This window comes from Merops nubicus, unplaced genomic scaffold, assembly GCF_000691845.1.
Source record: "Merops nubicus isolate BGI_N331 unplaced genomic scaffold, ASM69184v1 scaffold25938, whole genome shotgun sequence".
Lineage (NCBI taxonomy): Eukaryota > Metazoa > Chordata > Aves > Coraciiformes > Meropidae > Merops > Merops nubicus.
In genome coordinates this window covers 31308-43155 of record NW_008625509.1, presented here as the reverse complement: position 1 = coordinate 43155, position 11848 = coordinate 31308, and the positions used below count along the sequence as shown (strand labels likewise).

Here is an 11848-nt window from a genome sequence, read left to right as displayed (position 1 = left end):
ACACATGCACTAAGGAATTTAAAGCCAGTACCTAAGTTGTCTGAATACTCACAGGATCGAATATTGAGGGTTCAGATTAGCCTTTAAAATGGCATTGGCTTAAATGGGTGGTCAGGAGGTTTTCTGCTCTGAAGTGCTGCAGGTACAACAAAGCTCAATGGACAAGAATGTGCCAGGATGCACAGATTAAATATTGCTGTAGGGCAGCTCTCCATGCTGCCCAGCTGTATGTTGTTCAAGCACCCTTAGAATTCACAAGAGATAGGATTTATCAGGAATTTGAAGAATTAATGGTAAGATAGGAGAACCACATTAAGACAAGAACACAGAGAGTGCTAGGAATATAGAAATTGGTCTGAGGTCAGGAGACAGCAGCTGCAAAACCAGAAGGGACACTACAGTACAAAAGGCAATTGGTATAGGGTCCTACAGAAGGATACCAGAGAAGGAAAAAACATAATCCTATGAAGGAAAGTGTAATAACAGAGAGAAGTTAGAGGAATTACCTTGCCCACATAGAAGAACAGAAAAACTCCAGAAGCTCTTTTTTACCTCTGTGAGACACCTGTCCCTCTGCCCCACTTTCAATAACTATCTGACATTCTGTGTAATAAAGTTAGGCCAACACAGATCACAATGCCCTCAGTGTTTCAGTAGATCAAGCCCTGAAAACATGTATCTTGATTCCTACAAAACTGACCTGCAGGGCTAAGGTCCACCAATGCTTGGGACAGCCTGCTTAGCAAGACCTGAGCATGCCTTTTCAATGTGCCAGGGAAGTTTGGTGTTTGTTTACTGCACCATAACATTTCCATGAGGAGTCTCCTCAAAGGAGACGCGGCTTCTACTGAGCAACCAAAGACTCTTCCCTTCTCCCTGAGACAGAAAGCATCTGCAAAAGTTGTATTCAACATCACCAGATGAAGATGGTCTAGGGGCCTTATTTCCCAATGTCATGGTTCAGATCTGGCTGGGAGCTGAGCACCACATGGCCACTAGCCCATCATCCCCCAATCCCTCCACAGTGAGGTGGGAATGAGAATAGGGAGAAAAAGGCTAAACCCCGTGGGGTGAGATAAGAAGAATTTAACAGAACAATGCAAGAGGAGATGAAAAAAACATAACAGTAATAGTAATGAAACCATTTATAAAGTGAGTGATATAAAAAGCGCCAGCCAACTAGACCTGCACCGAGGGAGGGCTCTGCACCAGAGACCAACAGAGGAACCGGCCTGGCCCCATCCTTATGTAGCATGCGTGACTACTATCAAATATACCAAATATCCCATTGGGTGGTTCAGTTGTCTATTCTGGAAAGCGTAAGATCTTCCTGCCCCTCTCTCCAAGTTAGAACACCCCTTGAAACAGAACACCTTGCAGAACACTCTTTGAAAACACCTATTCAAAAGAGGTATTCAAGGCAGCACAAATCTAAGACAGTCACAGCAGTTAAGCCAAGGCATCCAGGTTGCTAATCTTGAGACATAGGTTCACATTCGCAGCAGAAAGAAAATGAACGCTCATTATTAACTGAAATTCTCTTACAGATAGGCATCCAAAGAAATGTAGCATGGTTTTGGTTCTTTCATCACAGCCCATCAGATACTTAAGAGACAGTTAATGAGAGGATAACACATAAAATGGCATGTCTATGGCTTAAAGGTATCTTCATTTTTAAAAAATTAGCTTTCTACTCCAACCAACCTTAGCTGACAAACTTAATACTAGACTTATCTTGATCAAAGCACAATGAAATTTGCAACCAAGCTTTACTGTATGATAAACTATTCACTGTGAAAAGCTATAGCAAATGTATTATACACCAAAATAAAGAACTTAATGGAATTCACATTAAACTATAAAATAAATTATTAGCCAGGCAAATGGTTAAGTTATTCTGGTATGTGATCATTCAAGAACACTTGTAACATAACACTACTAATAAATAAAAAGAAGAAAGAATTTCTATTTCAGAATCCAGGAAAGAAAAAAAGAAGCACCATGAAGTTTATTCAGTTTTTCTTCCTAAACCAAAACCACACTTGTGCAAATTCACAGACTACATGTTTTAATTGTTTCCTCTATGGCTTCCTGTCAATACAGAATTCATGAGGTTTTAAATTTGCCTTTCATTCTGCATTCTGTTGTTTGACTGGTTCTTAAGATAGGTCAGGGAGAAATACTCAGGGAAAACCCAGATCCTAGCAGGTAACTGAATTTTTTCTAATGATGATTTTATCTGAGTTTTGGCAATGGTGATTTTCCAAAAATGGATGCCTGCAATGGGTTTGATTAGGCACATTACATTACACATATCAATCCTCATACTTTATACACCGAATCACATTAGGAAGAACCATGTCATATTTCCATACAGGCAAAATCCCTCCAAACACTGTTGCAGTCTGTGAAAAGACTGTTACAGTGGAATAAGTGAGACCTTTTTGGAAGTTCAAGTCCAAAAAGAGTGTGAGGCACCTCCAAAAGCTGCCTGGGCAGCGTAAGACTGTCTATGGCTTCTGAATGTCCACCTTCCACATCTGTCATACCTCAATGTGCCAGACACCAGAGTTGCAAAAAGACCCCCAAGATGTGAACAACTGACAGTTCTCTGTTCCAGCACATGACAGATTTAATTTGCTGATTGTTTTGGCTTTGACTTGGGGCACACAGAAAAATTAGAAGTTTTTGAATGTCAGTATGTCAGTAAAAATCTGTGGAAATTTTGATTATGCATTACTTACCAGTGCCAAAGCTTTCCTCTCCACAAAGTGAGCAACGTCCAGAGTCCATAAGACTGCAAAAATACCTCCATCCTGCTGGTGTCTCATACAGGGGAACCTTCATTACTTTTGCCACCCTAGAAAAGACACAATAAAACATCATATGATTAAGACACAGCTTTTTTTACATATAACCTGAGATTAATTGAGGAATAATCTAGGTCTTGCTACATCTCTTGACAGCTGGGATATAAGTTAAAACAAACAAACAAACAAACACACACAAAACCCAAACACCAAGCCAGAACAGATCAAAGCACCATTCAAAACTGATCCTTGTCTCAGAACCCGATTTTGACCAGAACCCAATTATGTTTACACACTAAGTGCAATATTTTGGAAAAAGTAGGGCCACAGCTCAATTGGCTTTACCATTATCTTTAACTGAGCAAAAAACCAGTTATACCTAGAGATACAGAGTTTTGTTATACTAACATTTTAATGAAAGTGAAAGCATCATGTTGAAGTACCTTCCTTTACACCTGATACGTCTGAAAGACACTTTTACCTTTGTCTGAGTGTTCAAAGCCAAGACAGTACAGGAATGTTTCCATGATGTAGCGTCTCCTCTAAAAAAGGTTTCCCAGCCTCAGTCCTAGGCTCAACTTACTTTCCCTGTCTCCTCTGATGCAAGCCACTAGCCGGCTGACTTGTCAGTATTTTTGAGAACCAAAATAAAGCACCATACAAGATATGCTTTCCCTTCTCCAGGTTGTTAACTGTTAATTATTTCATTGTGTGCCCACAAATTTCAGAGCGAATTGATTTTTAATATGAAAAATGAGACTTGACATATAGTCAAGCAATCTGACTGACTAAAAGGACCTTAGGATCTCCCTAAAATTGCTACAGCTATCACACCTAAAAAAAACACCTGAATTTCACTCTACAGAAGAATAATTGACATGAGACGATTTACATAACTTAACCGCAGTCAAGCCCAGGCAAAACAGATCAATCAAAGCAGGATTCAATGCACTTAACATAATCCAACTAGAAGTCACATGCCAAGCTGAAGGCAGTCACTTCTCTGATCAATAGAGAGACCCCTGTTTTCAGATGTTCCATCACTCTGTCTTACAGCAGGCATGTAAGGTAGACAGGATGAACTGTCCAAATAGGCATACAATGACCCGTTCAAAACCTGGTACAAAAATGTATCTAAACAACAATTCAGCTCTTAAGTATTATCTCTGAAATGTTTGTGTCATTGGTCAAGAGTGGTATTAAGTCTCCAAAATAAGTTTTTATTATATATAATAAATATCCATTGCTAACAAAGACCCCTTCTATTCAGCCTAGGTGTTCATTTTTGTACTTATATATCACAATTTAAAAGAATGTTTGTGAAATGAGATAGAGTAGGAATTTCTGATTATTTGTAAAGAGATAAAGAGGTATGTGGAGAAGAAAATATTATCAATATCTCCTGTCTCTAGTTTAGAAGTAGCAGCAAGCGTATACCTCCTTGCGTTTGTACAGTACCAGCTGTATTACTGGCCTTTGGAAATACTGCTGCATAATAGGGGTTATACATAAAAGGATTTAATCCTTTTAGGATTAAAGGAAAATGAGAGGATTTAATCTCTGCATGACAGTAACTGCAGGCTGGGAACAGGACCATACAGCCAAAAACTACAGAACAATCAACCAGAAAACAATGGCTAACATGTTGGAAGAACAAAACTAATTCTCTTGAGGCAGCTTAAGAATACAGCAGGAGTATTTCTGCTTTCAGAATTGTTCCCATATCCTGGTTCTGGTATTGGAGAAGGAAATTCCTTCCCTTTCACTTCTCTGTATTCCTCTAGTCTGTGTGCAAACACCCTTGAATGGACCTATCTTCACCAGCACCAAAGGCTTCAGGGCCTATACTTGAAGATTTATAAGCACTAGGCTATCACTGAAAATACAGATGTTGATTCTGTTGGCTTTTGGCTTACTTTAAACTAAGTCTTTCAAACAAACAAACAAAAAATTATAAACATATACTTACAAAGTTTGTAGTGAAATGTAAGAGATTGTCCCTTGCAATATTTTTTTGTTCTTGACTCAAGACTTCAAAAGAGTAAAGAGGTAGAAGCACACTGAAAATTAAGCATACTCTTTTTTAACTGCCATTTCACTGAACAAAAGAATCATCACTGGAAATCTCAATAAATGCAGTATGTGCCTGTAAGCAACTTACAGATACTTAAGGTGAAAGATCACCCCAGGAAACATGAGAGGTGTTCCCAAAGGAAGATTCAAAAAAATTCTAAAAGCTGCAGACTCAGAGAAATAATATGCTATATCAGATCAAACAAATAATAATTCAAAATACAGGAAAATACTCTCAGAGGAAGGAAACTAATATTCTTTAACTGGGCTTTAAAGCCATGGAAAACAGAGATTAAATGTGCACAGGGGTAGAGATTTTTAGTGCTTCTACATCTACACTTTTCTAGACAAGAAATACAACCTGTATGACTTCAGTGTAGAGAAAGCTTAAAAAAATAAATTTATTTATCAAAGGGTTTTTTTCACTTTATGTTCACCAATCTGTTTTCTTGTAGACAAAATTTCAAAATCAGAGCTTTCAGTCACTGCTACACCAAGTAACCAGACATAAAAAAGTTTCACGTGAGACAAAAACAGTAGCATCTCTTATTGACAAAAACTTGGAAATTACTTTCTATGTACCACTGAAGATTTCCCGCACTACCTAATGCAGAATACAGCTTCATGGCAAGCTTGAAAGATATGAAGGAAATATTTCATCCTGCTAGGAAAATAAATGCTTGGGATGAGGGTTTCTGGAACTTGTAATTCTGTAAGAAGAATTGCTGGTGAGTCACAGTAAGGTTTTTTGTTTTATCTATAACAAATCACAGATTCATCAGTTGCAATTGATGATGTTTAAACCAGTGTACCTTCACAGGACAGTTCAAAGTCAATATATATATAGCTCTTTTTTTCTGTGCATTTACACTGGAGCCCTAAATCTGGGGAGTTAGAAAGGGAAAGTCAAGTAGTTACCAAGTGGTTGCTGTCTATATGAGATCTCTTGGTCAGACAGGATATTGTTTCTTTCAGAAAGCAAGTTTATAGCTCGCAGAGGTCTCACTCAGATGAGTAAATTTTGTATGTCATATATGTGTAATACACCATCAATAAGATACTGATACAGTAGTGCTTCTGTGAGGGCAATACCTCAATCTGTGAGTTCTCTGAGTTGAAAGCATTAGCTAGTCAAAAGGCCTGACCTGACAGATGGAATATACTTCCAAAGCAATTCAAAATAAAAACTAGAAAAATATATGCCATATGAATAGGTTAATTTTCCTCATCTGTTTGAAGTAGAGGCATTCTATTTACGTCTAACCACAGAGTTGATATACCTGTGTTTATATGTTCCAGGAGTTTGAACTATGTAGAAAGACTACAACAAACCATGGACACTCTGGCTCTTGTCACTTCAGACTTTTAATGGGACTGACTTCAAACAGTATTCTTGCTTGCTTTCTTTCAAGCTTAAGTGCTCACTGAGATTAAGCAACAAGATTACACAATAAAGCTTCTTCTGTCTATGCATAGCACTAATTAGCTCTTGCTAGAATGGGAAATGGGGTATTTATACTTGGACCTAAACTGAAAGTCAATCACCTTAGCTATTCTGCCCATATCAGAGCTAAAGGTTCTCACAGGCACTTGAGTGCGCAGGCTTCAAAACACAGACTGGTATTACACAGACGCTTTTTTAAGACTCACTTTACTCTGAGGAGTACTCACTCTACTCTGAGCCAGCACTGAGGTAGGCAAGGTGCTGTCATTAGGGAGCAGCAAGCCTGATTCTGCAGAAGGAGAATCAGTTTCAGGCCCCAACAAACAGGAACTGAAGGAATTTGTGGGACAGCCATGTCGGCCAATACAGGGGAGTGTGTGGTGGCAGCATTTCACAAAAGATCAAGCCTCTGTAATGGCTTCTTTCAGAGTTACTGGCTATATACAAAAAAGGTTTCACAATGGGTCTTCTAAACCTCTAGCCACTGAAGTGGACCGTGTTATCTCTGGTTGTTAAAAGCATCATTTGATTTAAGTCCCAGAGCATATTCTATTTGAAATACAAGATTATAGTTTCACTGAAACTAAGAAAAACAGCTTTTCTCCCCACATCTGTAGTCTTTCTTCACAGAAAGAACGAAAAGTATCTAAAGTAAGGATCTGCATCTGATTTACGAAGAAAATAATTTCCCTAGCTGAAAATAACAAGGCTCACATAGTCTAACCTTGGAATACAAGTCTGCTTGATTTGATATTTTACTGCCCAAGATGCTTCAGAATTTTTGTAACATTCCGGACACTTCTGAGATCAAACAACTGACTTGCGTTTGCCTACATCAATTTGTCCATGTCTTTACTAGACACACTGCTTTTGCTGTCCTCTGTATACAGTACAATCTTTGCCTGGAAGGACTTACTCGTGTGCTTGGAACCAGACCTAAATTTTCATGGGTTCATTCTTTTGGAGTACTACATTGCCATCTAGGACTGAGCTCCTATTATGCTGCCACAGTTTCTTTTCCATCCAGTCACTTGCATTAGTTATCTCTCTCCAACATTCATATTTCTTTTGAAATGAAATTTCTTTAAGATTATTGAAAATTTAGACACACTATTCACTGCCTTTTTAGCCACCGAGTCCCTCCCTTGCAGACAGTCTCACTGCATCGTGTTGCCACTTGTTCTTTCTGGCGTATTTTCTTGTTGATGCTGAATTGCTCTTTGCTACTTCATTTCTCAACTTTGGAAGTCTAATTGAGCTCACCTTTGGTCAGTTCCCTCTTCATTCTTATTATTTCTCAAGATGCAGAAGACATGAACTAATATAGTCTTAACTTTTTTGTTTTTTTTCAGTTTCTTCTGTGAAACTCTCCTTTTTAACTATGCAACTCCAGCAGCCTGTGAGAAATTCACAGCAGCAGCATCAATGACAGCACCAACACTGGCACCAACTATATTGTGAAATGGATGCTCTGCTTCTGGATGTTTTCACTCTGTCTGCACCACCTTCCCTTAAAAGGCTTCAACTGCATATTGTGCAAAGAGCAGAACTAAAACAAGAGTCACCTCCCTTATATGGTCAAGTATTACGGTGTTATTTCTTCCCAGTCTTTAATTTATTAAATAAAAAGCAGTGGAATGCTAAGCCCTCACACACAACACAGATAACCAGGACACAGCACTAAGATAAGATGCAAACTGCCTTGGCTGGCAGAGATGCTGTCAGGAGCACAAGGCAGGAGGAAAAAAAAACCACAGTAGACAATAAGCTCCTTTTCTTTCTGCTTTCTAGTATGCTACATCTCACAGAGGAAGGTCACAGTAACAGCAATAAATAAACCTAAGGCATCTGAAGACATTTTAGCTACAAAGGATCTCAAAACATTTTTTTTTTTTTTTTAATTTACTTCTTCCTCACCCCTTGAAAGTTTTAAATCTAAAATGCCTCTGCAGGTGGACTAAAAGTATGTGGAATCTAGGTCTGGTGTTCAGGGGTAGTTTCTGTCTTGAAAACTACTAAATTAAGGTGGTTTTTTTTTTGGCTGACAGTAGTTATGAGGTTGCTTATGGATGGATAATAACTGCAGAAATAATCTCCTTGTTAAATTCTATTCAGGACAATCTGAATTAATTATCAGTTGAGCCTCCTGGCAGTCATGCAACGTAACTGTGGTTCCAAGGAACCGTTCTGCCTCTCAGTTTCACATTGGCCTTTCCCTGTGTTTGAAATCTTTCAGCAGCAAAAACTAAAAACTATCCCAGCAGGAAAGCAAGGTCCTATAAACACAACCTACTTTGCTCATACCTTGTAATAGTGCAATTGTACACACTAGCAACTTATTTGAGCTACACGGAACACATTCATGTTCAACACAATCACCACATACTCCAAGGACATGAACTATTGTGTGGAAGGGCAACCTCTTGGCTTTAAATTCCTAAAACAAACAAATTTAGAGCTTAGTTATCTTCTTTCGAGCCCATCAAGTTCATTGGGCTTGTGGTAGCAGGCTCACACTGTAACACAGAGAGTTAAACTATTCATTAGGGAACTCAGTCTCCTAAGCACACACACACAGTGGTTCTTCACATTACTTGTTGCCACCTATAGGCCACGGTGTGAATACAGAGCTCAATGTTTCACACTATCAAGTTTTACTGCACAGTCCCTGGATCATCTCAGTGAAACTTTACAAGCACCTTCCACAACGTACCAAGAAGACAACACTTTTAGAGTCCCTGAGCCAATTTACAGAATAATGCTAAACTGCGTCCCAAGCTCCATGCTCAGTTTTCTGATTCAGTCCTACAGGGCAAAAGTAAATTCACTTCATAGTCAGCTGTGGAGCCAGGGGAGCACTGCAGAAATGCAATGCATTTGTAAGCAGGTTGGCCAAGTGCTGCAGCACAGCTCTGCTTCAAATCTCTGAGAGAGGGCTGACGAGTGCCTCTGCCTCTTCCCTGCTCTTCAGCCAGTAAGTGGTCAAAGTAAAAATAGACAGCACGGCTCCTTGCCGTCTCTCCCTCTGCCTTCAAAACTAATGTGATAATCCTGACCACTATGAGCAGGAGGTGCAAGGATACTTTTTATGGACAGTGTGCTTGAGCCTGGTCTCCCTAATTTGCTGTGGAGTGAACGGACGCTGGCGCAGAGTTCACTGGTGAATGGGAACAATAAATGCACCTTTAACAAACACATGAAGCAGATGGTATGCAAAGCTAGAATTTTTCACCCCTTATTTGCAGGTGTTGCAAGTAAATTACTGTCACAGTGATCAAGGTACAAAATTACTGCCAATGTTAAAATTATCAACAGCATGCAAATTATGTACATTTAACCACAGGGAGATTATTACCAGCCCAAATTTCTGGGCACTATGAGGCATTAGAGAATCTTTTCCTGAGAAGTTAAACCACTTTTAAGAAGTTGCACTGGAGGAGACCTCATACAGAGGCTTCGGTTTTAAGCCTTGGAGTACAGCTTTGGCTTGTATTTTCCTCTCTAAAGTCTGGATGAAAACACAAGAGTCCTCGTAATGAGATTCCATGGGAGAAAAAGTTCTCTAGAGAGCTAAATGCTTAATTCAATTTAATTGAAGTTTGTGCATATGTATACTAAGAACTTTCATTTCTTCCAAGGAAACACGGCATTAAAGAAATCCCACTATGAAAAAAATGGACTTCATCAGAAGCCTCTTCTTCAAATAGGAAACTGGTGAATGAGCCTACAACATCTGTTTCTGCTCAGCTGGACTATCATGGCATGGTCAGTGCTGCCAGCATAAAAGCACTGTAGCTCAGGCTACAAAACACACAGTTATTTGCAGTCTCTAGAAGAAAAACTCCAAATCCCTCTGTCAGCTTTTAGAAAAATCTCAGCAGTTTGACAGATTTTTAGCATGAAGCAGATGTTGAGAAAATAATCAGAAAAGGACACAGCTGCTAGATGCTAGATTTTGGCACAATAACAATAATATTAAATTGGAGAAAAATTGTGTCAGTGGTGTTTATTATGAGTAGAGACAATAAGAAGCATTTTCTTGAAATTGCTTTTAACATCGGAATTCACCTGTACCAAATACATTAGTAGGTAAAGATTAAAAAAAATATTCTTTCTGACATTGATTTGATCATAACGAGAAGCCCTTAATTCTGGAAGTATTTGTGCTGTTACTACAGGCAGTGGAACTAGGTCTGAGGTGAATTCACATCTGCCTACCAGAAACGATTCTCAGTTACTTTTGACTGGGAATTAGTTGAGTGTAAAATCCTGTTTTCAAACTATTAATAATTTTACCTTTTTGAATCCCTTACGTAGTCAACACTTCTCTTTCCATTTTCTCCCACTGAATGATACAAGTCGGAATTATCTCCTGTGTTTAAGACTAACCCAGATTGTCAACTTGCCTGCCTGTATCTGGACTGAGTTTGCCAAGAGCAAGAGTTTATTTGAAGTACAGTATTTATACTAGTGTCCTCTCCTGCCATGTGTGAGGAAAAGCACAGAAATAACAGAATGTGATAAAACAAGAGAGGAAACCAGGAATGACTTCTCAGGTACAGCTCCACAAAATCAATTCAAGATTTTCAAATTTTGAATCAGAAAATCACATCTAAATCTTAGCTAATCATAGCTCCACAAAATCTGTAGCCCAAATTTTTGTGGGAAAAGAGGACTAGACACTCACGAACATCAGGCAGCTCTGTCTTATAGCTAAGTGACAGTAATATTTATGCCATATTGTGCAACTGAGAATCTTTCAGGGATCTATAACCTCATGGTGAAGAAGCTATCTGTTATCTCCCATCAGTGTGGCACTGTGCCCACGTTGGTCAATCTCCTTCACAGGTTGGGTCTGGTGCTTTGCTGGCACACACAGAGAGGCAATAGGACCCTAGATACTGTCTGTGCACTGCTCTGTAGTGTACCATGCAGACATTCACAAAAAAACACTGCATTATGTGAAGTAGGTATGATTCAGGATGATTTGCTGCATTACTGCACTATATTCTCTTTAGCTGGAGCAGTGTTCAGAATGTTCACAAGTTCTATACAATTTGAAACTACAGTACTGTCTGTGGACATGCAACCCAGTCTTCCGAGTTGTGTTTCTCCTACCCCTTCCAATTCCATGTCTTCTAATGCCTTTTCAGCCATGCTCCAGCATGCCACCCATGCTGACATCTGTGGAGAGAGGAAACCTAGGAGGTTTGTGGGAGGGGATGCTGAACCAGTCACAGCACAACTCCAATTTCTCCTTTACTGGACAGCAATTGTTTTACATAAGGGCTCAGCAGCAAAAAAATAATTAAGACAGTACATAATAAAATGGAGGGAAAGATAAAACATTGAAGTAATGGAAAAACTAGTGCTTTTGTGCAAAAATTATTTTTTTCTATATTCTACATTCATTAAGAAACAAAAAATTTACAAAAGGCTTTCATAGTTCCATTCAGATCTCAGGGGGGGTTTCATGAGTCCATAAGTTAAGTGTGTTTAACTATTTTGCTGCACCGGTGCC

The 11848-nt window shown here is 39.0% G+C and overlaps 1 protein-coding gene across 1 annotated transcript in view; it reads right to left on the bottom strand.

Annotated features, from left to right (window-relative positions):
* Positions 1 to 2744: 2744 nt before the first annotated feature.
* LOC103778141 (phosphoglucomutase-like protein 5) overlaps positions 2745 to 11848 on the bottom strand; it is a gene marked incomplete at both ends in the record, with an annotated part of 33292 nt that continues 24188 nt past the window's right edge. Inside the window, one exon of the mRNA XM_008945711.1 lies at positions 2745 to 2860. Within this exon, the coding sequence (XP_008943959.1) occupies positions 2745 to 2860 (116 nt within the window). The remainder of the gene's footprint in view (positions 2861 to 11848) is intronic.